The sequence below is a fragment of the Natator depressus genome, chromosome 2 (assembly GCF_965152275.1).
Source record: "Natator depressus isolate rNatDep1 chromosome 2, rNatDep2.hap1, whole genome shotgun sequence".
Lineage (NCBI taxonomy): Eukaryota > Metazoa > Chordata > Testudines > Cheloniidae > Natator > Natator depressus.
In genome coordinates, this window is record NC_134235.1 from 38,755,481 (window position 1) to 38,783,256 (window position 27,776).

Genomic DNA, 27,776 nt, shown 5'->3' on the forward strand with positions numbered 1-27,776 from the left:
TAACTACAAATTATTTTTAAAAACAAGGAAAGTCACATTACAAAATAAAAGTTAAAATCTCTCACCAGCTTAGGAATAACCTAAGAGGGTAAGGGATCCTTTCTATCCAGACAACGTGTGGGTGGATCCCTAGCAAGGCCTCATGATAATTATACACTTTTTTTAAAAAAAAAAAAACAAAACATGTGAAATATTTAGGCCAAGATCTTTTAAAGATTAAAGATTTAAAGATTAGGCCAAGATCTAGTGATTTGGGATGTATCACTTGTGATGCCTTAGAGAGGTTTGATTTTTAGAAAATGCTGAACCATTCACCCTCTGAAAATCAGTTTCCTTTACAACATATCAGGTTGGATATCCCAAAATCGAGGCACCCAAAAAATGATTATTGCACTTTGTTGTGTCAGATCTTTTCTAACCTCTTTGCATAGAGTAAGACCTCTATGGACATTCGGTACTTTACTGCATGGCCTGTAGGGTTTTCTGACAGTGATTGCTGATTACATTTCCTCTTCCAAGAATCATTGCTGCAGCCACTCACTTCTGTGAAAGGAGTATACATCTTTGAAATTAGTGTGGGTCAGCACAGAGTAATGAGCATTAGAAAAAACAACCTTAATTTGTTTAATTATATAGAATATTGCAAGGGTTTGCACTAATAACATATTGTAGAAAAAGACAAAAACACAAACTAGCAACAGGAAATACTTGCTACTCTGTTCATCTGTGAAGACCATCAATATCAGTTTTGAAGGCTTTTAGTGTTGCCACCTCTACTGAATTTATGCAAGTAATGTGATTTTGGCCCCTTCTGCAGGAGCACTTGCAAATATGTGATAAGCTCCTACAGTCATGTGATTTCAGAGGAAGAGGGATAGAGAGTCCCACACAATGCTTTTTAGTATATGAAAAAATGCACTGAGCTCAAGCCAGGAGACCATGAGCTCTACTCCCAGCTTTTCCACAGACTGCTGATAATATTTCTGTGATCTTTTATCCCAATATGGGATGGGAAAACTCAGAAATCTCAAAAAGTCTCATGGGATGGGAAAACCATCTCCTGCCCAACTTTACTCTTACAGCTGAAGTGAAAGAGGTCTGAACTGTGGAAATGAAGATTGTGTATTCAAACCCAGCTAACGACCTATGGAGGAAATTATATATAATTTCCATTTTATATATAATGTATGTGTACAGGTACATGTGTAAATACCCACACCTACTACAGATTTCTGCAACTGATACATTTTTTGGTGAAAGCAGCCATTTATTTTTTAAAAATGTAAACAGCCATCTTATCAATAGAAAACACACTAGTGTGTAAACGTGCATAACTTTCTGACAAATGCATATTGTGGCATGTTTTACTGCTTCTTTATACATCATAATACTAAATACCTTAATAAATAAGCTTTATAATTACTCCTCCAGAAATATTACTAAGATATTTTTACAATAATAATTAAAAACATTAAAAGCATCCAATTTACAATTATAAACAAAAATGGTTCAGTTTTTCATTTCAGCCAGATGTAGATTTTTCAATTATGGGGCATTACTATTGAAAATCAAAATCCCAGAGCCTTTCATTAGTAGGGGATTATATCACACTACAGCCCAATCACTGATAAGTAGATAACAAGGCTAGAGATGCAGACTGTTCTTCCCCTCCTGAGAGTTTGCAGTTCAGCAAAAGTAGCTTAAAATCAATACCATATTTCACTAGTATCCAATGAAGAAATTCAAAGGCATTATGCAGATTTATGCAGGCATTCAGAAAGTTTGTCATGGATTTTTTTTAACATATTAAATCGAAGTTCACATTGTTCGTTTTATTTAAAATGAAAAATGGATAGATGCATGTGGAAATCAAATATGATTATAGGAATACATCCCCCTTTACTCCTAGAGCACTGACCAGATAGTCACAACAGGAACTACATGGATCCTTACTCAAATATGTAACAGCAGCCACATTTTGGCATGTACATTCACATGCTGAGGAAAAAATACACAAACTTAATACGTTGTTAAACCATACATTGACAACATCAGACTCCCAAAATTCCATTCTTCCTCCAAAGTAATGCAGGAAGCTTACAAGCAGAGCTATGCTGCTCCTAACTTTCTCTCCACTATTCCATTTCTAGTTTAAGGAGGTCAGAGCAAGAATGATGTATGCAACCTGAATGTGAGCAGGACAGCACAGTTGATATGTGTGTAGTTGATAAATAAATGACTTCTCAAAATCCTAAATTTTTGGTATAGGTTATCATTATTAATGCACTTCACAATTAAATCATTTGTGAATTTTCAAACTGCATGAAATTAATTACTAACGCAAAGTGGAATTTGCTATAGCACACATTGGCTATGTTTAGTCTATTGTTATTATTAATCATGTTTATTATGGTATCCTCTAGGGACCAACCAAGAATGGGTCCCCATTGTACAGTACCAAGCACAAACAGAGAGTAATAGGCAATTCCTGGCCCCAAAGACCTCACAATCTAAATAAATAAGACAAACAGGATACAGAAAGGGATATAATTAAGGATAGAATTTAGTCACAGAGGTCATGGAAGTCATAGATTCTGTGACTTTACTGGACCTCTGTGACTTTGTCTTCAGCTGTCAGTAGTGGGGGCAGAGCTGGGGCTGTGAGTCCCTGACCAGTGGCTTTGGTTGGGGCCGGAGCTATCTGGGGCTGGAGACGAAGCTGTGCACCCCCACCCCACAACTTCAGCCAGAGTAGAGGCTATGTGCCATCCCCTGGTCCCCCACGACTTTGGGTGGTGCCAGAGCTGGGGCACTGCACCTCCAACCTGCGGTTTCAGCCAGGCTAGAACTGGGGCTGTGTGCCCCCAACCCGTGGCTTCAGCCAGAGCCAGGCTGTGCACCCTTTTGCCCCCTAGGCCTTTAGCCGGTAGCAGAGCCAGGGCTGTGTGCTCCCTTGCCCCCAGCAGCTGGGGCTGTGTACTCCCCACCCCCATGTCTTCGTCTGGGACTGGAGCCAGACCTGGAACTGGTTCTGTGTGCCCCCGCCCTGCGGTTTTGGTGAGGCTGAAGCTGGGGCTGTGCGCCCCACCTCTGGTGGCTGTGGCAGGGACAGGGCTAGGGCTGTGCCCCCCCGCATGGCCATGGGTTTGGGGCTGTTTCCCCCGCCATGGGGCTCCAGCTGTCATTCCTTCCCTCCTCCCAGCTCTCTCTCTGTCCTCATTATTTTTAGTAAAAGTCACAGACAGGTCACATCTGCCATGAATTTTTGTTTATTGTCCCTGACCTGTCTGTGACTTTTACTAAAAATAACTGTCACAAAATCTTAACCTTAGATATAATACACAATCAGAGTGAACAATATGATGGCAGCAAACATCATGGCAATTCCACAATTATTTATTATTATTATGGTGGGTTTACTTAGGGGTAAGCTGAATGGAAAGAAAAATGGAGAGAGAGGACATTGAACGGAAGGGAAAAGAGGTAGATGTGGAGTAAAGTACAGATGAAGAGACTGGGAGGGAGGGGAAGACAGAGTCAAAACTGTAGTTCTCTAGAGCGACTGCGGAAGGAGCCAAACCGTAGAATGTTTGTAGGCCCCAGTTTGGCTCCTTCTGCAGTCGCTCCTCCTGGCTGTACTCTCAGTAAGGAAAGACACAATTATTTCCATGACTTTCTCAAAGAAAAATGCATAGTTGTGTTAATTTTACACAATACATAGAATAGCATTCTGAACCAAATTATTAGTTGTTTGAGTCACTGAAAACTATTACTCAATCTTACTAATTATTATTTTGGATCTTCTGGAAGATTAATGAGAGCTTATAAAACTTTATGGCTCACCAGCGTGTGAAAATCCTGTTGCTAAAAACAAAAAAATGCATACAGATTTCGACCTGGCGTATGTATAAACAGGGACCCTACAAGACTCCCTTTAGAGATAATAGTGCATGTAGAACTGATATATTTAAAGCAGGAAAGAATCTTATTAACATCTTCATTTCAATTATATCTTGTGACTATCAGTTCCATAGTTTGATTATGTGGCTTGTTTAAAGTGTTTCCTTTTATCAAATTTAATGCCTTCAGTGCATTTGAATGTCTTCTTGTTCTTGTAGTATGAGAACGAAGGTAAATACAGCACACATATTTATCCTCTGTACTACTCACAACTTTGTATGCCTCTGTCAAATCTCCCCTTATTAATCTGTTATCTAAATTACACAGATCCCAATCTTTTCAACCTCTCTTTATATACCCAGACAAAATTATATTAAGACAGAATTACAGTTAAAAGTACACATGAATAATTTAAAGTAAAACACACCATGGGGATATTGTATTTATCCAAAAACTAGCATTATAAATTCTGGAAATCCAGAGTTAAGATTAAATTAAAAGAAATCAAAACAAGGGAAGGTATGGAAAAGAAGATGGGGCACTCAAACAACCTTAACTCTGCCCTGTAGTGACACCATAACTGTACAATTAAGATTAATGCATATAGTATTTGTAGGCCCAAATTAGATTAAATTGATTTTTAAAGATGCATTAGATTTCTTAGTTTTTTTCTCCTCATTGTATCATTATTTTACAGGAAGTACAGGATACAACTTTCCTAAAATTTTGGGGCATTGTGTGTGTATTCAGACCAAAGTTCTGGTTTGGATCTCTCGTTACTTTTTTCAGGGATATTTGAAATACATGAGATATGTATGCAGTATCATGACTTCATAACTCATATTTAAAATGAAATAATATTTAAAAGCTATAAACAAAAAGTATAACTTTTTTTTTCTTTCTACACTTCAAGTGCAATTGTAAGACTGATGCTTGTATATTAGGGAAAGAGGTTTCATGAATCACAGAAACTTATGACAATACTTGTCTGAAAGCAGCATGTTATGCATTTTTGTCTCCCTCTAAACTGTGGAAAAATACATGTAGTTGGTGCAGAATGTTTTTGTTTTCTTATACAAATCAGTTCTTAAGATAATGAACTGTACCTCTCTTCAAATAAAACAGATATGTGATCATATCTTTGGCTACATTATTTTACTCAGTACAGTGTCAATGCTTTATCACAGACTCAAGCTTTAAATCCTTGAATGTGTTCAGAATGGATATCATCTAAAGGAAAATGTTCCCTTGCCAAGATTATTTCAGCGTAAGCAGCGATAGTTTTAAATGAAGATGCATTTCTGACATTATAAAGAAAATGATATTTTTATAATTTTACCCAAGTTATAAGCATAACTACAATGATAATAATAGCAAAAATGTTCAAAGTTGGCTGCTTATACAGAAGTTCCTAAATCCATATGTAAACATTTAGATGGAAGTGGCCTGATTTTCAGAGGTCTTGAGCAACCATAAATCCTACTAAAGTTAGTAACAACAGCAGGTGTTCAGCACCTCTGACAAATCAGGCCACTTTTTAATGACATGCGTAAACCTTGATGAAGGTACCTAGGTTTGAAAATCTGGGGCAATAATTTTATTTATAAAACACTCCATTTCCAAGATTCTTGAAGAGCTGTACAATATATATAATATGACACAAATTTAAATACAATTTAACATAATTAACAAAATAAAAACTGAACAAGGGTATCCAAATGCAAACCTGTTAATAGATATTACATATATCAGACCCAACAGAATGAACTTCAATATTAAATATATGGGGATAGTCAATTGACCCAGTAAACACTGGAGAGACAAGGTGGGTGAGATAATCTCTCTTATTGGACCATCTTCTGTTGGTGAAAGAGACAAGCTTTTAAGTTTACACAGTTCTTCTTCAGCTCTGGAGCATTTCAGGTCCCAGAATAAGGTAAAGTTGGCCAGTAGTAATGGGACTAGTAGAAACTTTTCTGATACAACCACTCAAGAATGTGGGCAGACAGGTCACCTGTTCCCGATGATGTTTGACAGATAGCTTTAGAATGAAGAGGAAAGAAGAAGCCTTACTGCTCGCTTATCTCAAAAAAAGAGCAGAAATAGAAAAGATTGAGAAACAGCGATGAAAACGAGTAAAGGCCTCAAGATACTTCCATATGAAGAGAAGACTGGGACCACTTATTTTAGAAAGGAGACATGGCAAAACTGTAAAAAATTATGAATAGGAAAGAGCAGAAAAATCAGGCATACCTATACCCCCTCTCATACTGCAAGGACAAGGAAACACTCAATGAAATTGAAAGAAAAACAATTTAAAATGAATAAAAGAAAATATCTTTTTCTTTGTTTGATACCCACCACCTAATTAATCTGTGGAACTCAATTTCACAAGATGTCAATGGGAGCAAGAGTTTAGTAAGAGTCAAAAATAAGCATTAGACAAACAAACTTCCACTATGGACAGCTTATTCTGTAATTATGGGTCTCTCTTCCATCTGGTTCTGACCACAGTGAGGAAGGAAACTAAACTAACAGACCACTGGTCTGATCCATTGTGTCAATTTTAATGTTCTCTTAAAACTGTTGCCCCCACCAAGACATCAGCAATGAGAATGTTAACAGGCTACTGGCCTGCCTAACACAGAAGACAACAAAAAGTGAAGGAGATTTCCCAACTAAAAGAAGATGCAAAATCGCACAAAACTTGGCTTGTTTAAGGCCTAGCCTGAAATTCCTGGATGTTTTCCAAAACATGTGTTGAACCTCAATGAATCTGGGCCAATGTCTGAGTTTGGAACAAACTGCCTGTCAGGGTTCCTTCTCCACTCTGAACTCTGGGGTACAGATGTGAGGACCTGCATGTAAGACCCCCTAACCTTATTTTTACCAGCTTAGGTTAAAAACTTTCCCAAGGCACAAATTCCATCTTGTCCTTGAACAGTCCTTGACCAGGGGGATGAGGTGGATGAGGCTTTCTTCCGGCAACTCGCAGAAGCTACTAGATCGCACGCCCTGGTTCTCATGGGTGACTTTAATTTTCCTGATATCTGCTGGGAGAGCAATACAGCGGTGCATAGACAATCCAGGAAGTTTTTGGAAAGCGTAGGGGACAATTTCCTGGTGCAAGTGCTAGAGGAGCCAACGAGGGGGGGAGCTTTTCTTGACTTGCTGCTCACAAACCGGGAAGAATTAGTGGGGGAAGCAAAAGTGGATGGGAATCTGGGGGGCAGTGACCATGAGTTGGTTGAGTTCAGGATCCTGACGCAGGGAAGAAAGGTAAGCAGCAGGATACGGACCCTGGACTTCAGGAAAGCAGACTTCGACTCCCTCAGGGAACGGATGGGTAGGATCCCCTGGGGGACTAACATGAAGGGGAAAGGAGTCCAGGAGAGCTGGCTGTATTTCAAGGAATCCCTGTTGAGGTTACATGGACAAACCATCCCGATGAGTCGAAAGAATAGTAAATATGGCAGGCGACCAGCTTGGCTTAACAGTGAAATCCTAGCGGATCTTAAACATAAAAAAGAAGCTTACAAGAAGTGGAAGGTTGGACATATGACCAGGGATGAGGATAAAAATATTGCTCGGGCATGTAGGAATGAAATCAGGAGGGCCAAATCGCACCTGGAGCTGCAGCTAGCAAGAGATGTCAAGAGTAACAAGAAGGGTTTCTTCAGGTATGTTGGCAACAAGAAGAAAGCCAAGGAAAGTGTGGGCCCCTTACTGAATGAGGGAGGCAACCTAGTGACAGAGGATGTGGAAAAAGCTAATGTACTCAATGCTTTTTTTGCCTCTGTCTTCACGAACAAGGTCAGCTCCCAGACTGCTGCGCTGGGCATCACAGCATGGGGAGTAGATGGCCAGCCCTCAGTGGAGAAAGAGGTGGTTAGGGACTATTTAGAAAAGCTGGACGTGCACAAGTCCATGGGGCCGGACGAGTTGCATCTGAGAGTGCTAAAGGAATTGGCGGCTGTGATTGCAGAGCCATTGGCCATTATCTTTGAAAACTCGTGGCGAACGGGGGAAGTCCCGGATGACTGGAAAAAGGCTAATGTAGTCCCAATCTTTAAAAAAGGGAAGAAGGAGGATCCTGGGAACTACAGGCCAGTCAGCCTCACCTCAGTCCCTGGAAAAATCATGGAGCAGGTCCTCAAAGAATCAATCCTGAAGCGCTTACATGAGAGGAAAGTGATCAGGAACAGTCAGCATGGATTCACCAAGGGAAGGTCATGCCTGACTAATCTAATTGCCTTCTATGATGAGATTACTGGTTCTGTGGATGAAGGGAAAGCAGTGGATGTATTGTTTCTTGACTTTAGCAAAGCTTTTGACACTGTCTCCCACAGTATTCTTGTCAGCAAGTTAAGGAAGTATGGGCTGGATGAATGCACTATAAGGTGGGTAGAAAGCTGGCTAGATTGTCGGGCTCAACGGGTAGTGATAAATGGCTCCATGTCTAGTTGGCAGCCGGTGTCAAGTGGAGTGCCCCAGGGGTCGGTCCTGGGGCCGGTTTTGTTCAATATCTTCATAAATGATCTGGAGGATGGTGTGGATTGCACTCTCAGCAAATTTGCAGATGATACTAAACTGGGAGGAGTGGTAGATACGCTGGAGGGGAGGGATAGGATACAGAAGGACCTAGACAAATTGGAGGATTGGGCCAAAAGAAATCTGATGAGGTTCAATAAGGATAAGTGCAGGGTCCTGCACTTAGGATGGAAGAATCCAATGCACCGCTACAGACTAGGGACCGAATGGCTAGGCAGCAGTTCTGCGGAAAAGGACCTAGGGGTGACAGTGGACGAGAAGCTGGATATGAGTCAACAGTGTGCCCTTGTTGCCAAGAAGGCCAATGGCATTTTGGGATGTATAAGTAGGGGCATAGCGAGCAGATCGAGGGACGTGATCGTTCCCCTCTATTCGACACTGGTGAGGCCTCATCTGGAGTACTGTGTCCAGTTTTGGGCCCCACACTACAAGAAGGATGTGGATAAATTGGAAAGAGTCCAGCGAAGGGCAACAAAAATGATTAGGGGTCTAGAGCACATGACTTATGAGGAGAGGCTGAGGGAGCTGGGATTGTTTAGTCTGCAGAAGAGAAGAATGAGGGGGGATTTGATAGCTGCTTTCAACTACCTGAAAGGGGGTTCCAAAGAGGATGGCTCTAGACTGTTCTCAATGGTAGCAGATGACAGAACGAGGAGTAATGGTCTCAAGTTGCAATGGGGGAGGTTTAGATTGGATATTAGGAAAAACTTTTTCACTAAGAGGGTGGTGAAACACTGGAATGCGTTACCTAGGGAGGTGGTAGAATCTCCTTCCTTAGAGGTTTTTAAGGTCAGGCTTGACAAAGCCCTGGCTGGGATGATTTAACTGGGAATTGGTCCTGCTTCGAGCAGGGGGTTGGACTAGATGACCTTCTGGGGTCCCTTCCAACCCTGATATTCTATGATTCTATGATTACTGGTTCTGTGGATGAAGGGAAAGCAGTGGATGTATTGTTTCTTGACTTTAGCAAAGCTTTTGACACGGTCTCCCACAGTATTCTTGTCAGCAAGTTAAAGAAGTATGGGCTGGATGAATGCACTATAAGGTGGGTAGAAAGTTGGCTAGATTGTCGGGCTCAACGGGTAGTGATCAATGGCTCCATGTCTAGTTGGCAGCCGGAGTCAAGTGGAGTGCCCCAGGGGTTGGTCCTGGGGCCGGTTTTGTTCAATATCTTCATAAATGATCTGGAGGATGGTGTGGATTGCACCCTCAGCAAATTTGCGGATGATACTAAACTGGGAGGAGTGGTAGATACGCTGGAGGGCAGGGATAGGATACAGAGGGACCTAGACAAATTGGAGGATTGGGCCAAAAGAAATCTGATGAGGTTCAATAAGGATAAGTGCAGAGTCCTGCACTTAGGACGGAAGAACCCAATGCACAGCTACAGACTAGGGACCGAATGGCTCGCCAGCAGTTCTGCGGAAAAGGACCTAGGGGTGACAGTGGACGAGAAGCTGGATATGAGTCAGCAGTGTGCCCTTGTTGCCAAGAAGGCCAATGGCATTTTGGGATGTATAAGTAGGGGCATAGCGAGCAGATCGAGGGACGTGATCGTTCCCCTCTATTCGACATTGGTGAGGTCTCATCTGGAGTACAGTGTCCAGTTTTGGGCCCCACACTACAAGAAGGATGTGGAGAAATTGGAGAGAGTCCAGCGAAGGGCAACAAAAATGATTAGCGGTCTGGAACACATGACTTATGAGGAGAGGCTGAGGGAACTGGGATTGTTTAGTCTGCAGAAGAGAAGAATGAGGGGGGATTTGATAGCTACTTTCAACTACCTGAGAGGTGGTTCCAGAGAGGATGGTTCTAGACTATTCTCCGTGGTAGAAGAGGACAGGACAAGGAGTAATGGTCTCAAGTTGCAGTGGGGGAGGTTTAGGTTGGATATTAGGAAAAACTTTTTCACCAAGAGGGTGGTGAAACACTGGAATGTGTTACCTAGGGAGGTGGTAGAATCTCCTTCCTTAGAAGTTTTTAAGGTCAGGCTTGACAAAGCCCTGGCTGGGATGATTTAATTGGGGATTGGTCCTGCTTTGAGCAGGGGTTGGACTAGATGACCTCCTGAGGTCCCTTCCAAACCTGATATTCTATGATTCTATGAGTATGCTGCCACCACCAAGTGATTTAGACAAAGAATCAGGGAAAGGACCAATTGGAGTGCCCGTTTCCCCGAAATATCCCCCAAGCCCTTACGCCCCCTTTCCTGGAGAGGCTTGAGAATAATATCCTAACCAATTGGTTACAAAGTGAACACAGACCCAAATCCCTGGATCTTTGGACACTGAAAAAAAAATCAATCAGTTCTTAAAAGAAGAATTTTATTTAAAAAAAAAAAGAAAAGGTTAAAATCCCCTCTGTAAAATCAGGTTGGAAGGTAACTTTACAGGGTAACAAAAGATGCACAAAACACAGAGGAACCCCCTCTAGCCTTAGTTTCAAAGTTACAACAAAACAGGGATAAACCTCCCTCCAGCAAAGGGAAAATTCACAAGTTGAGAAAACAAAGATAAACTAATACGCCTTGCCTGGCTGTACTTACAATTTATGTAATATGAGAGACTGGTTCAGAATGGTTTGGAGGACGTGGATTGATGTCCGGTCCCTCTTAGTCCCAAGAGCGAAAGAACACAGAAACCAAGGACCCAAAACAAAGTCTCTCGCCCTCCCCCAGATTTGAAATGATCTTTTGTCCCCATTGGTTCCTTTGGTCAAGTGCCAACCAGGTTATTTGAGCTTCTTAACCCCTTACAGGTAAGAAGGAATTTTAGGCTATCCTTATGGTTATGACACTGCCAAACCAGATGACTTTCATAATCTTATTCTGTAATTGGCTAGAAGGGTTGTTTTTGAGAGATTACTCTTTTACTTTATTTCAACTTTTAATGTATCTATATAAACTGGAGATGGATTTTATACAAAACTTAAAATAAAAAAGATAGATACATTGATTGTGGCACCCAATATTACCATACAAAATATCATAACTCAAAGGACACAAAAACTTGAGGACATACTATATCAACATGTTAACAAAAGCGCCCAACAATCCAGCACCCTGCTGGAGAAGGCTCCAAAAAAAAGATGGGCATTGCAACATATCCTAGAAGCCTGCAGATTCAAGCTTTAACAGATTAAAGGGGAATCAGATGCTATAGTTAATAATCCTTCATAGAGAATATCTTGTCAGATGGACAGAAACACATTGGTTCCCTATATCTCTTCTATGTATATAACATACAAATATACATTTAGAACACATGTAATTACAGATCACGTATCGGAGCTGTGACAGTCAGAGATGTGTGTCAAATTATGAATGCCATGAATGCCCCGCCATTTATAATACTAAAAAATGGTACTAATCTTCTGTAACTTTGTGTTGCACATATCCATTCCACTCCTCGTGTGCACATGCTCTGCACACAGTTGTTAGAAAATTTTCCCTCAGAAAAACCCATCAGGGCAGCCTGAGTCCCCTCTCCTGTCATGTGCCACTGTATTCCAATATAAAGGGCCCAGCCTCCCACAGCACCCTCAGTTCCTTCTTGTCAGTCAACTTCAATGCAGAGGGACAGGAGGATGGAGCATGGTATGGAAGTGTGCAACACATCTTAAAGAACAATTACAGAAGTTTAGTAACCATTTTTTATTCTTTAAGTGAATGCACATGAGCATTCCACTCTGGGTGACCCATAAGCCATAAAGAAGGAGAAGGGATTGGAATCTATGTAACACAGAAGGACAACTCATCCAAATTTAGCATTGTCTCTTGAGTGCTGAGTGTTGGCATAATGGGATGGAAAGATGTGGACTGAAGACCAGGTTGTTGCTCTACAAGTGTCCTGGATGGGGACTTGTGCAAGAAATGCCACCAAGGCTGCTTGAGATCTTGTGAAATGAGCAGCTACTTTGCTTGTTCAGGAAATGCCAGCCAAATCACAACATTCACGAATACAGGATGCTATCCACAATTAAACTGTCTGTGAAGAGACTGGGAGACCCTGCATCCTGTCTGTGATGGCCACAAATAGTTGGGTTGAAAACTGGAACTGTTTAGTACTATCTATGTAGAACATCAAAGCCCTTCTAACACCAAGGGTGTGCAGGGATTGCTCCTCTTATTGGTGTGTGGTTTGGGGTAAAACATAAGTAAGTAAATTGACATGTTAATAGGAAAGTTAGATACCACTTTAGAGATAAATCTTGGATGAGCAAATATATTTTTGTTCTTAAAGAAAATTTTATAAGGAGGTTTAGACATCAGAGCACGTAGCTCAGCCATACTCCTGGCAAAGTGATGGCTACTAAAAAACCCCATGTTCAATGATAGGTGTGGTAAGGAGCACCTTGCTAATGGCTCAAACTAAGTTCAAGCCTCATGGAGGAATAAGTTCCCTTCTCCAAGGATACAACCTTTCCAGGCCTTTCAATAATCTGATTGTCATATCATCAGCAATTTTAGAATGACTGTCCAAGTAAGGATGGAAAGTTGATACTGCTGCTAGGTGGACCTTGACAGAACTAATCACCAACCATGAATGTTTTAGGTGTAATAAATAGTCCAGGATACACTGGATTGAGGACTGCATTGGTGAAACCCAAAATCGACAAGACCAGATGGGAAAATGCTTCCACTTCAAAATGTAAATAGTCTTGGTGAAGGGCTTTCTACTATTTAGTAGAACATTGCAAACTTGCTCCAAGCAAGACTCCTATTTTTGATTTAGCCATAGAGCCTCCAGGCTGTTAAATGAAGTACCTGCAGGTTCCGGTGGAGCACCTGACAAAGATCCTGCAAAATTATGTCTGGATCCAAAGGAAGTGAAATTGGAGCCTTTACCAACAGATCCAGGAGAGTGGAGAAGCAGTGCTGCCAGGACCACCCTGGTACTATTAGTATAACCTGGGCATGGTCTCATTTGATCTTTTGCAACACTCTGTGTAGAAGTGGAATTAAGGAAAAGCGTAGCACAGCTTCTTCAGCCAAGACAGTAGGCAAGTGTCCATGATGGAACTGGGACTGCAACCTTGTAGGGAACAAAACTGATGGCATTTCCTGTTGGCCCTGGTTGTGAACACTGCTGGAAAATGCAGCTGGCTACATCCAGGGAGAGAGAGACCACTTGTGGTGACTCAAACGATCTGCTTAGGTGGTCTGCAAGCTCATTCTGCAATCCTGGAATGTAAGAGGCTTTGAGATTGATTGAATTAGCAATGCAAAAGTTCTATAGACTCTTGACAAAGTGGAAAACAGAGGATTCCTCCCTGCCTGTTGGAGAAAAATATTACTGCTGTGTTGTCTGTGAGGACAAACAGTCTTTTTCCCTTGACCTGAGATAGGAAAGCCTGAGAGGCTAGGCAGACAGCCCTTACCTCCCTGACATTGATATGTAGAGACATGAGGAGACCATAAGGACCAAAAACTCTGAGTTTGTAAGGGGACCCAGATAAGCCCCACTCCCAGACAGCCACATCCATCACCAATGTTAGCAAAGGTTGATAGCAGGCCAAGGGAATGCCTGCACATACATTGACCAAGTCTGTCCACCAATCTAGAGATGTCAGTATGCTAGAGAGCACATTCAGCAGAGAGTTCAGATGGTGACAACTTGGTGAATAAATGGAGGCCAGCCACCTCTAAAGAACCCTGAGATATAATCTGGTATGTGCACAAGACTGCATGTCCCAGGAGCCTCGTACAGTTTAAGGCTACACTACTAACTAAGTACTGGTCAACTAGAAACTATTTACATTAAATTTACAACAAGCACTCCAAGAGCACTTGCTATGGCAAGCCAAGCAAGTCCAACGGCCATCATGGATGGTAAGAAGGAACTGAGCGGAATCTGGGGCAGCTGGACCTTTTATATCAGCATGCAGTGGTGGGCAACAGCAGAGAGTGCTCACGCTGCCCTGATGGATACCACTGAGGGAAAAATTTCTGATGACTATGCGTGGGGCACACACACAGCAAGAATGGAATGCACATGTACAAGCACTCGAAGAACAACCTTCAGTGTAGATTTTGTAGCAGAGGTTTGACACCTAGTAGACAAACTGTCTGAGCAGCTGTGAAATAACAGTCAAGGGGCATCAACAGTGAATGACTGTTCCCTACCAAAATAATGGGTTTTCTATGAGCAGGTCCATTGACTTTCAATGCTTTTCTACAGAGAAGCCAACTGGTGGGGAGCCCTGGAGCCTGGACCTGCTCCCGCCCCCAGCTCACTGAGGAGACAGTCAGCTTTAAAAGAACTACTTCTCTAAGTCAGAGAGACCAAGATGGCCAGGCTGAGAAGGCCAGAAGGGCTGTTTGGCCTAAGGTCTCAGACCCTGACTCACTGGGTGGAGAGGTCAGACTGAGGGAATGTGTGTTTAGAAGGTTGTTATTTTCTGTAAGTCTGTAATTCTCCTGTGCTTTTTAAGAGTAAAGTGTGTGTGATAAGATAGTCCTGTAACAAGCCTGTGCTGCCTTGCTTTACTACCACATTGTCCCTGAAGGGTTTAACTAAGATACCCGAGTTCCCACAGCCAGGTGGACTCTGTGGGGAGTGTGTCTAAGCAACTGGGGGCTTGGGAGGGCTGTGGCACTGGTTCTGGGATCTTGGTGGCTGGATTGCAGCACCCCACCACCTAAGAAGGGTATCTGATGGGGGCCTGTACCTGGGAGCGCACATGAGACACGCAAGGTTTGCCTACACAGCAGCTAGGAGAACTAGCACTCTGAAAACAGCAGTGTGGCCAAGCGGCAGGGGCTGCAGCGTTGGGCTAGGGACCTGAGTACCTACCACCAAGAGGGTTGGACAGCTGTAACCAGTGCCACACTGCTATTTTTAGTGCACTAGTTCGAGCAGAGCTAGCTCATGTACGTCTACTCACACTGGGAATTACACCTCCCAACTGCTGTGTATACATGCCCCCAGATTAGTGATCAGTCAGTGAAGCATATGGGATTCAGAGGTTGAATCCAATCAAAACAGAATGTGGGACAGGGACAGGTTATGACGGTATCCTTCATAATAAACGTAGTCTGGAGTAATATAACATAAAATTTTCACATTAAATGAGAGAATGTGGTATAGGGAAAGGTTATTTTTATATACACAAAGAACTGATTTCTCAAGAATTCCTACCTGTTGGATGTGTCTACTACTTCGTTTCTGAGGTTGGTACATAAGCCAAGTATACAAGACTGGATCAATATTGACGGCTAATCCCTGCACACTGGCCAAAAGTACAGCACCTAGATAGCATAAAGAGAAAATGAAATTAAAAAGATAAACTATATAAACACATACACAAATATATATTTTCTTTAGTAGATACAAATCCTTTTTGAAAAAGAAAAAGTTACCATTGTGCAGTGATTACACTTTAAAAGTTCACTCCAGTTTTAGAAATGTTACGAGTTGTAGAGGTAATCTCCATTTTAAGACTAGGTACCACATAAACTGATAGAGTATTTTAAAATGGAATTAACTTTTTAATTGTGAACACTGTATGTACTGTAAATTTGTCACATGCCTCTTTTGATTAGGATGGAATTTTTTTATTTTGTTGATGGTATATCATAATACAATATTCCTTTATTTTATTTTAAATAAATGATTTAGTAAAATGGCAATTTTGAAAGCGATAAACATTTCTAAGCACAAAAAATGACCCTATATCTTTATAAAGAGAAGTGGAAAAAGAAAGTCGGAAAAGGTGGAAGAAGAATGGAGAATCAAGGAATCTTACAGAGGAAAGAAAATAGTTCTGCACGTTAACCTCCTCACATAAAAGCCCCCTGGACATCACATAAGATTGCTGTTAACAATTTCTGATTGTCAGTGATTCCATAAACTATTCACAGCCTTCAGGTGAAGTCTTTCACAGCTGTCTTTGGCCTTCATGATTCTTAAAATCTGCCAATCAACTCCTCTAAGCACCCACATTTCATGAGGCTTGTCCTAAATTGGAGGGGGGGGGGGTGGACCTGAACAAATAATCCTGTTCACCTCTGACTTCCCAGGTCTTACTAGGATCTGTATTTCTGCTAATTGTCCTTATTGAGAAGGACAGGCCTTACTCCATCACCCATGCACTAGACTGGATGAAAGTTTAAAATGAACCCAAACAGTGAACCTCAAACGTTGAAGAGACTCCAGACACACAGTTACAGCTCACTTCATTTACAGTGGAGACTGCAAAGATCTCATGGAAAATGAAGTGTGCCACAAAGGCCAATGCAACTGACCACCATTCTTATTGCCAGCAGGAACACACAACATGTGGGGGCCTCTCAATTGTAGTCACATCCCTTTTGCTTCCAGCAAGTGATCAGTCTGACAATTCATAACCACTCCTTTGTTCCCAGCAACTGCTGAGGCTTCTGTGTTTCTCTCACAGTCAGAACGGTAAAACAGTTGGAGAAAGAACAAACCCAAATGTCCAGCAGAGACTTATCGGGAAGATTAGTGGATTGTGGAAATCACAAGACAGCAGAACTGTGTATATCATATAAACCCCTATTCATCACATCACAAAAGTGAGAAACTTGGCAGCTTTGTAAATGGTGTGGGGAAAAGGAAGCAGAAAACAAAATGGAGAAAATGCACAAAATTTCTTGGTTTTGCTTTTGTACTTTTGTGTGTGTGTGTGCTGCAAACACAGCTGTTTTCACAAAAAAATCGTGAATGTAACCCAAAGCTCACAACTTCTCTCCCTAGACTCTTTTCTCAGCCAACAGAAACACTATGCAAGAATTGAGCCTTGTAGCCACAGGCCCAAAGAAAATAATGTAACCCATTCTTCCCCCCAAAAAGAAAACACTTGTAATCGGACGGTGGGGTCAACTTTCTCGATAGTGAGCCAGAGGGGGATGCCTTGGAGCATTCTTCCAGCTGGTGCTCTGCCCAAAGCAGACTTCAATTATCTCTCTGTCCTGGGCAAAACATTATTTGGATGGATATTGTCAGATACCCTACTGACCCACTAGAGATTACAAGGCAAAACCCTAGAGAGGGAGACATTATACACACTAGAAAAGGCTCTCCTACAAGATTGACCAGAAGATTAAAAAAAAAAAAGATAAGAAAAAAGTTAGAATGGAGAAAAGAGAAAACTGAACCACCATGAAAAGGAAACAATCAAACCACGCGTCGGTTTTGAAAAGTTTGTATTGAAAATGTTATGTACTAAACATTAATATTCATTTGCATTCCCATCTTTTATAACCAATGTTTTAGAAGATTATGCAGATAGGAAGTGCTGTGAAATATTTTTGCTTGGGTTCTCTTCAATTTACGAAATCCCTAGAATCAGTTACCCCTGTGACCAAAAAGTTTGGGAGGTCTCCCTTGGAAAACACTTTTTCATCACACACAAGGAAATGAACTACTGGCACCTAAACATAAAATAGCATGAAGTTTAAACACTATAGGTATGCACAGAAGCAAAGCTAATAATTATAAATACAAATAATTCCTTAAAACTTTATTAGTTAAAACATGATTAGCACAAAATTCCTCGCCATTCAAAATTTATGTTTAACATTTTAACAGGTTCTTGATAAAGTTTCATTTATTTTCCTCAGTATAAGCAATGTGGTACCAATTTATTTTAATTCCCACAAATGTAATCATTTAGCAACTATGATTATCAGTATGGTGTCTTAAGTGATGATTAGTAAGGCTTAAGATGGGATTTTCAACCTATGGGAGGTAGGTGTCTGAATCCCACTGAAATCCAACTTCACACACACATTGTCCAATTGTAAGACCAGTGCACCTGTCTCTTGTATCAATTACAGTTAGCATCTGTTTATGTAATGACATTCTTTATCCTTGCAGTATTATGACTGCATTTCTTCTTTACAATCAAATTTTGGACACATTTTCTTTTCTTAAAACACATTTTTAAATACTACAATTGTCAGCAGTCTCAACTGTTACCAATCCTCACGATTTTATCATAGGCCTCACAGTATATGGTGTTTTTCTTAAAACACCAGTTTCTGGGGTTATACGATAATTTCAGTTATATTTTTTATAAGAGTTTCTTGCCCTCACAGTTATGGAGAAAAGCTTGGAAAGCAACTCTTAAAGCTCAAAAACCAGAAGGCAAATAAAAAGATCCCCAAATGTATTATTTTAATAGTTAATTATTTTCAAATCAATTTAATGATTATTTGGGGCCTGACTTACGATTCTTGTATGCTTGGGGTTGGAAGTACTTCAGTCTAGGTAGAGAACTATGAATTAAATGGACATATTGAGTGTACTATCCTCTCTGCCCTGAAGGTGGAACTTTCCAGTCCTAGAGAAGATGCATTAGCAGTATGGGTGGAGGAATCTGAACTGCTGTTGCATGTGTATTGGAATTATTCTGTATCTAAAGAACTTCAAACACAGAAAATGGAGCATTTTCATGGACACTAAAATTAACTTTTTTTTAAAGTTACACTAACGTGTTAATGCAGCGAGTATTCTGCATTCATGACTAGCATGTTATTTATTTGTATGTACTTATATGCATTTATATTAATATAGCCATTTAACTGCAAAGTTGTAAAATTTTAAACCAAATGGATAAATGTAATGCAAAGAGAAATGATGAAGACTAATGTATCTGCTTGGTTTATCTTTATATAAGATTTGAAATTTTGCAATGAAAAATTAAATTCAGTTCATAAAAAGCAGCTGATTATTGGAAGATGAAGCAACAAAACTCAGATATTTTCAGTAGTAATACTGTTCAAGGAGAACAAAGAGTGATTTCTCCAAAAAAAGTATATATTTCATAAGTAGGTGGAACAGTATTTTAAATTTAATTTATACAATTCATTCATTTATATTGACACACTTTAGACACAGACAGCAAAAATATATTATTCACTGATATAAGATACTTCACAAAATTTTTAAAAAAGCTAAAATATTAAATTTTTAATTCATTTTACATAAAAAGTGATCAAACCTGTTGAATTTTATAAGGCAGGAAATACTATCCAAGTGGGGTTAAGTGAGGAAGACTTGAGGAGCACAACGTGCAAGAGGCAGTCAAAAAATACACAAAGATAAATCATCCGTATAGCAGAGGCTCTGAGCTGGAACACACACAGAGGAACTCCTGTAGCTAAAAGAGGCTTTGTGATCTGATAGTTTTAAATGTCAGTAATAAACCTTAAAAATAAATCTTCAATTTAAGGAGAAGCCAGTGGTAGGACATAAAATAAAAGAGTAACATGTGTACAATGCGAACGATGATAAATAAGCCTTGCAGCAGGATCTTCAGCAGATTGGAGACTGCAAACAGAAAATGCTGGAAGGTCGGTATGGAGTACATTACAATAATTAGCATTTATCAACATTTTAGGCGCCAAAATTATGAGGGATTCCTGCATCTTTAAAAGATATTGTCTGATGTCAGCTAGCCTTAATGATAGATTCTATATATGTGTCAAATAAAAAATATGAATTGGACAGACTTCCCCAGGGACAGGATTTGGGGAGGAGTCAGCCTTGGGGCAAAAATTAGTGGAAAATTTTTTTTTATTACAAACTCCCCCCAAAACAACAACAAAAATAGTGTTAGCAGATAACATGATTTAGTAGTGCAAAAAATGAACTCAGCTCAAACTGCGAGGAGGTTGGAAATCATTTCAAATTAAAGCATGATTTTGACTGTCAACCTTAACTATGGAGTTGCTATGATGACTCCATAAGCTCAAAGGTGAGGTGGATGAGGACACTGTAGTTTAGTTTATCAAACCTCTTTAGTTGTTCATCCCTTAAGTCCGATAACAACAGTTCAAGTAGCCAGATAAATAATTAAATTATTTTGCCTTTTAGTTTGAGTGCCAGGTAAGTTCGGCTTGCTACTGACCACTAACTAAATTTTACTTCAGCATTTGCTGCTTAGGCCTTGTCTACACTACCATGATAAGTCGACCTAAATTATGCTATTCCAACTACGTGAATAACATAGCTGGAGACGAGGTAGCTTAGGTCGACGTACTGCAGTGTCTACACCATGCTGTGTCAACGGGAGATGCTTTCCCGTCAATTTACTTTAATCTTCTAGTTCTATTGGAGTACAGGGAGTCAACCGGACAGCGCTCTGTGGCCAATTTAGCGGGTCTTCACTAGACCCTGTAAATCTACCCCTACTGCATCGATCGCAGCAGCGTCGATCCCCAGTAAGTGTAGGGGTGGTCTTAGATTCTATGTTGATGGGCAAATAAATGTACATGTAATATAGACAAATATTTGTTATGAGACCTCTCCCAAGAAATCCAAGCATAAAAGGATTCTAGTTAATCAGCTAGTTTTAAATTTAGCTATCATGCCAAAAATTAAGGGTTGACCCAAATGCCATAGAAATCTCTCATTGACTCCACTGGCATCAGGATCAAGCCATAAACAGATTCTTTTGAGGCAGATTTTATACTTAATTCAAGACTCCTTAATGACTATTTTATCTTTTTCAGGAAAAAGCACAAAAGTTTCCTGAATTTCATTAAGAGTGGTTTGAACTTTTTTCACTCCCTCTGTGAATTAAATTCAGGTTTCAATGAAGAACTGGTCTTACGGACATACTCTGTTTCATTTTCAAAGCCCAATTCACATATATTTATCTCATACCCCTTTCTAGTTAACCAGTACAAAATATAAATCTTGATAACAATTGTTATGCAGTATTTGATAATATGAAGGAACAGACCCTTAGGGTCATGATGTACATTTTAGGGAGATATGGGGGTACATCCCCCCTCCCGACCCAATTTTCAGCTTGAGTGAAAAACAATTTGTTTCTTCCCCCAACTTTCAGCCCCAACCTGGAGGAAGAAGACAGAGGGAGGGGACCAGGCACAAAGAGGAGAGGAGGGAGTACAATAGAACCTCATAGTTATGAAGACCAGAGTTATGAACTGACCAGTCAACCACACACCTCATTTGGAACTGGAAGTACACAATCAGGCAGTAGCAGAGACAAAAAAATAAAAAGGCAAATACAGTATAGTACCGTGTTAAACAAACAACTAAAAAAATAAAGGGAAAGTAGCATTTTTCTTCTGCATAGTAAAGTTTCAAAGTCAATGTTCAGTTGTAAACTTTTGAAAGAACTATAATGTTTTGTGCAGAGTTATGAACATTTCAGAGTTATGAACAACCTCCATTCCGGAGGTGTTCGTAGCTCTGAGGTTCTACTGTAGTCTGAGGTTACCTAGTACAGTTACACTCAGAACTCTCTCCCCCCATGGATAAGCTAGCTGATGAGCTGGGCAGGGAGGAGGCATCAGAAGTTGCAATCTCCTGTCTCTAGGACCCAACTCTGTCTCCCTGATAGGCAGGCAGCTCTCTCTGTTCCCTTCCAACCCAACCCAACCCTCCCTCCCCCCTCCACCGTCATCACCTCCAGCTCTAAGTACAGAGCAGAGAGTGCCCAAGCTTGGTAGGCAGTGCAACTCAGCCATCAGCCCCTTTGCCCAGAAGCACCAACTCTAGCTCCTCTTCCTCATTCCTTCCCTCCTGCACACCCAAGCGGCAGGATCAGATATGGGAGAGGGAGTCGGTCACATTTCTGGGGGACGGCACTGGTGTCTGAGAGAAGAGTTTGGGGGGAGGGCACAACCTTGGGAAAGGGGGCTATGGCTTATGGGAGGAACCTTTGGGGAGGAAAGTGGTGGTAGGGAAGGAGACAGGCTTCGTGGAGACTTGGGATAACAGATATGTGGGGAGCTGGGGCAGGTGGAAGAGAAAAGGCGTTTGGTGGGAGAGAGGAGGAGTTTGGAGAAGAGAGTATAGGCTAATGAAGGGGTTTGGTGGATGGAGAGTGAAAGAGGGATGATTGATGGAGAAGGAGTGCTTTGGGAGAAAAGATTGGAGATTTCAGGAAGCAAATTGTTTGGGGAGGAGAGGTGTGCGGAGCCTGGGTTGTGGAGGTGTAGGTGTGGACTTCTGTTGCAGGGGTCTTCCTGGAAGGGAAGACTCCTGGTACTCTGAGGGTCTGTGTCCCTCCCATCTTTTTGTCAAAATGAGTCCACTGCTTAAAATGGACAGGAGTATTCCAACTGTAAGTGGAATTATTATTCTAACTAACAGCGAGCACATGACAGCAGTGATATAGCTAATTTTGTGGATGATCTGCGATAAGAAGCAGTCTTGAGACTTTGTGAACAGGACTGATAGAGATGGTGCTCAACATATTTAATCTCTGGAAGAAAAGCAAGAACACTCTACTGTTGGAACACTTCCTGAAATCTCCTTTCAATTAAAAACATGCATATTTAAATTGTTTCCAATGCAAAACTTCAGAAATGACACTTCATCTCAAGATTTTAAATATTTTTCTGGAAAAAAGAACAGTAGCACCTTTATGAAAAAAAAACTAGCAACACCTTTTTTAGTTATAGTAAATTTGGGATTTTTGTTGAGGGAGGGATGACAAAACAAATGAAAATGTTCTGTAATGACAAGCTTTGTTTATTTTTTAGTAACTAAGTAGCTTAAGAAAACATTACACCAGCATGCTACGTAAACTGCATCATAAATATTCAACAACGACCTCATGACTTTGAGGTTTCTTGGAGTCTATGAATGCTAAACAGGTGCTGATGCAGGTTAACTTATCATCATAAATTTAATATCCAATTATTTCAAAGGGGAAGGTGAATGAAAAAAAGTCTTGTTTTTCATTTATCATCATTAGATTATTTGACCCCTAATATACTGTACTACACACAGACCTACATATTACACACAAATAAAGAGTTATTTTGTACAAGAGTGTGCAGGCAATTAGCTCTTTATGATGGCTTGACTCAGAACAGATCCACTGTAAATCACTAAAAGTGAAAATATCTAACTCTGTTTAATTTTAGCCTGAGAGACAAGTAAGGGAAAAAGTGTGCTTTGCTACTCTGCTTACTGCCAAAATGGCTCACTTAGCCACATTCCAAACAGGCTTTACCAATTAGCTATCCCAGGGCACCACAATCATTTTCAGTTATATCCCAAAGTGAAGAATGAGAGCTGAAGCAGGGGTTAGAGACTGAAGTTACACAGCATAAAAATTAAACATGCACACTTTTTGTCAGTTTTATAACATATATGACAAGCCAGTAAGATTGGCTTATCTGAGGGACAAAGTGTCCTGCATTTTATCTGGAATCACTGAACCAGACTGGGAGAGCAGACATATCAATCTACATCAAAGTTTAAGTGATTATGAACACTTATATTTTGCATTATGGCAGCTACAGTAAGTCAACAACTTTTTATCATCTACCCATTGAGATATGTGTCTGCAAGTCTCACTATTTAAGGCTTATTTGAGTGGCTTTTTAAAAAAGATGTAATTACAGACACTAATAGTTTTAAGACAAATATTTTACATGTTACTTTATCTCATAAAAAAAAATACAACCAAATGGGATGGGTTTTGGCAGAAAGAATACTTAGTTCCTAAGGAGAGTGGGAAGACCAATATAGGCCCAGTCATGACCCCATCAAAATCATTGACAAAACCCTAACTGACTTCAATTGGAGTAGGATCAGGCCCAATATGACTGTTATAAACTTCATTTTTATGTAATGCTGAAATGTTAGCAAAGTGTCAAATATATTTTGTCTCAACTCTCTCCTATTGTTTGAAAATCCTATAGAATAATAAACAAAAACCATAAACCTTTATTTAACATTACACAGGCTACCTAAAGGCAAAAATATTCACTAGGGAAAGTTATGTTATAGACAGTACACAGAAACTTGAAGAAAAATGAACACACATTTGTAGAGTTCTATGGTTACTTTAGTAAAGTTTTCTTTTTGTTTTAAAACTCACAAGTACAACTGAAAAGGTTAGTTGTATATGCCGATATTCAAATACCTTTTGTAACAACCACAGTATTTTCCTCAGTACAAATGTTAAAACCAGCTTTTCCCTTCAACTCGGGCATTTTAAAATACAGTTTCTCCACAGATCACTCAGATGCACATGTTCCTGCAAACACACACAAAGAATCCTAAATATTTAATTATGTTTTAATGCTATTCGCCTTCCAAGTAACAGCTTTTGGTTTTAGGAAATATTTCATAGTTTACTGGTCAATACTTGTATGTTATGTACTGTAATTAAGCATCTATTGTACTAGTAGTAAAAACAATATGCAAATAATATAAATGTAATGTTTTGACCTGTTTAACATAAAAATATATAAATTGTGGTGGCATAACTTTCAAGCACATGTTCTAACAAACAATTTTCGGGGTACGTGAAAATCAAAGTATGTCTGGCCATCTATATATGCATCTGAACATCTGCAAACCAGCGATGAAATGAAAGAAGACACAACATCAGAATACACAAATTCATTCAACACATTGGCTAAACACAAAAGGTTCTGCTGCTTTTTGCTGTAAATCAGGTGCAACTTCACTGAAGTGAAAGGAGTTACACTGCTGTTAAAAAAAAAACGTGTGAGATCAGAATCAGACCCCAAAATGAAGAATACGCAATCAAGCTGTTAAGAATAGTTCTCATCATGCTCTCATCATTCATGTAAAAACTCAGGGCCTAGTTCTGCCTTCTGATGCTCAGATTGGAGCTAAATCATTTAAGACCCATACCTTCATGGGTAGGGAAAAATTTGGATCTTATTTTAGAAACAAATGCAGTTTATTGCATATGTGACAAACTGAGATCTAACAAGTTTTCACCAAAAATTGCTAAAATGTTAATATTTAACATGTATGATATACAATTTTGAAATACAAAATATTTTTTCAGTAACTGCTTCCTAGTTTTTCTATTCCATTTGAACAAAACTATGTACATTGACTTCTGAGGGTACAGGGATGTGGAGTTGGGAAGTTGGCTAAAGAAGAAACACCACTTATTCAGTATGACTAGCAAATGTATGGGCAGCTGCAGCATACATGATATGTGTCAGCTCTCTTTTGGGTTATTTCTGATTTGTCTCTGTGAAAACATGGTAACAGATGGCTATTATTACCCTGCTGAACAGAACAGCCCTCTCTCCCCTAAATTGTAGCTCTTAACATAAGGATCATTTCTTTATAAGCTCTTATGAACCTTTCTCATGCTCACATTCATGTTTTAGACACATCTATTTAGCTATAACCTTTCTACTATTTATCATTTGATGTTGCTAAAATGAGGGAGCATGATATGCAGCCTCATATTTAGCAGATTTTCAACAATTTATAACTTGACCAAATCTGAATGGATTTTCAGGGTGTCAGCAAAAGGCACATCTCTGACCCAAGATGATCACCATGCCAAATGCCAATGTCTTGCTGAAAACCACTGAAATTTCAGAGCTCTTAAAAATAACTTTTTTTATATAATGGAAAGTGATAGTCAACTTAAATACAAGTGTCACTGTCACTTCCCCTATAATAGCTAACTCAGTGTACCATGGCCTGACTGTACATGTACAGTACTATACCACCAATTGTGAGCAAACATGTCACAGTAGTACTACAAAGAAGAATAAGACTTTTGTATTTGAATAATAAAGCAAGTTACTTTGGTAAATGACCTCTTTTTATCCTTCAGGACACTGCCTCTGCAGGTACCCATTGAGAGAGACTAAATACAGTGACAACTCTCTGAAAGAAGACTCCAGAGTACAGCTAATTTAAAAATGAATGAAACACAGCTCTCCTTCAATGGAGAATCCAGTCTAATCTGGACTAAGTAGCAAGAGAATATATTACATAAAGCTATTAATCAAGACCTGGGTAGGAGCTTTGAGGATCTGCACAACTGATATATGACAAGTAGATGCTGCATAAACTGGTAACCCCTCCTTTCCACAGTAGAAAGAGTTTAAGTACTTCTGGTGTAGAAATTTCAGTGGGCACACAGAATTAAGTATTCAGACATGCTACCCATTTAAATCCCCTCTGGAGTTAAATGGACAGGCCTTTCTCTTTCCACCAAAAGCTATAAACCATCTTGAGAATTTCTTAACAGGCTTTGTCCCATCAAAGAAATAAATGATACACCTCTTTACTGCCACTGTTGGTCCTATGGGCACCTTCTGCATAAACAAAGAACCTCAGAACTTTGGATCCATTACCAAAATATCTCATAAATAGATCTGAATAGCTTCTATCTGAGCAAGCCCATTCATCCTTGGACTCATAGGATTAAACAAGTGATCTAAGAGTCTTAGATTGTTGGAACAGGCCCTCATGATGAAGTCTGTTAACTGCTCATGTGTCCAGGATGGCCATGGACCTAGCCAGCTGGGCAGGACAAGGATGGGGAGGCAAACATTGGCTGAGTTCAGAAGTAACTTGGGCTCATTAGAGTCCAAAACTCAATCCAGAGAAGTTAAAAGGAAGATACTAGTGCTGCTGTGATTGGATCAACAGCCAAGCTGCCAGACAGTGCCTGAGTTTTGAGATTGTTTAAAAAGATTGAGATTGTTTAAGGTGCCACAAGTACTCCTTTTCTTTTTGCGAATACAGACTAACATGGCTACTACTCTGAAACCTTTAAAAAGACTGTAGTTTAATCTGATTTCCCTTGTATAACAAAAAGGAGACCTTCCAGTTTGTTTATTTCCAGGGCAAGAAGAAAAATACAAAACCTGTTTAAAAAGAGAGATTGTTTTAGTTAATTTCTCTTGTAGGGCAAGGAGAATTTCCAGTTGTTCAATTCTTTCTGGGTCAAAGCATGGAATGTACATACTTTTAAAAAAATTAAAAATTGCGTCAATGGGGTCAGGAGTCGTGTTTTCATTTTTTGTTTATTTAACTAGGCTCAAGGCCTTTTGAACCCTCTTAAAGAAGAGGATCAAAAAACTGTGGCCCTCTTCTAGTCCATGACGGTTTCTAGTCTCATCTGTAAAGGGAGAGGTTCCAGGGATTGGGGCTGTGCCAAATTACTGAAATCTGGTGTCTTCTCAAGTGAAGAGAGACCATATAGTGTTTATTGGGGGACTCTTAGAGGGAAAGAAGTTTAGGAAGGCAGCATATATTACTGCCTTATTAAAGAGGCCAAGACTCGAAATGGAAGGAGTTCCCATTTTTCTCATTACTCAGGAACTGCAAAATGGCAAGCCCATCACAGCCCTATCAATCTCTGACTAATAAGGATCTGAGCTTTATAAGTTTATAAAGGAGCCCCCTTGCACCCACACCTCCTGCCTCCGGGCACCCACCCCTGCACCCAGATCACCCTCCAGTTACTTTATAAGTTCTGGATGATATTCTACTCTAAAACAAAGCAAATGAAGAAATTCTGATTCCATGAATGGAAGTTCTGGTAGCTGTAATGGGGATAGGATTCAGCTTGCCCAT

The 27,776-nt window shown here is 40.1% G+C and overlaps 1 protein-coding gene across 1 annotated transcript in view; it reads right to left on the minus strand.

The window, feature by feature from the left end:
- VPS13B (vacuolar protein sorting 13 homolog B) overlaps positions 1-27,776 on the minus strand; it is a 913,989-nt gene that overhangs the window by 475,078 nt on the left and 411,135 nt on the right. Inside the window, exon 20 of the mRNA XM_074944046.1 lies at positions 15,591-15,700. Coding sequence (XP_074800147.1) covers positions 15,591-15,700 — 110 coding nt within the window. The remainder of the gene's footprint in view (positions 1-15,590; positions 15,701-27,776) is intronic.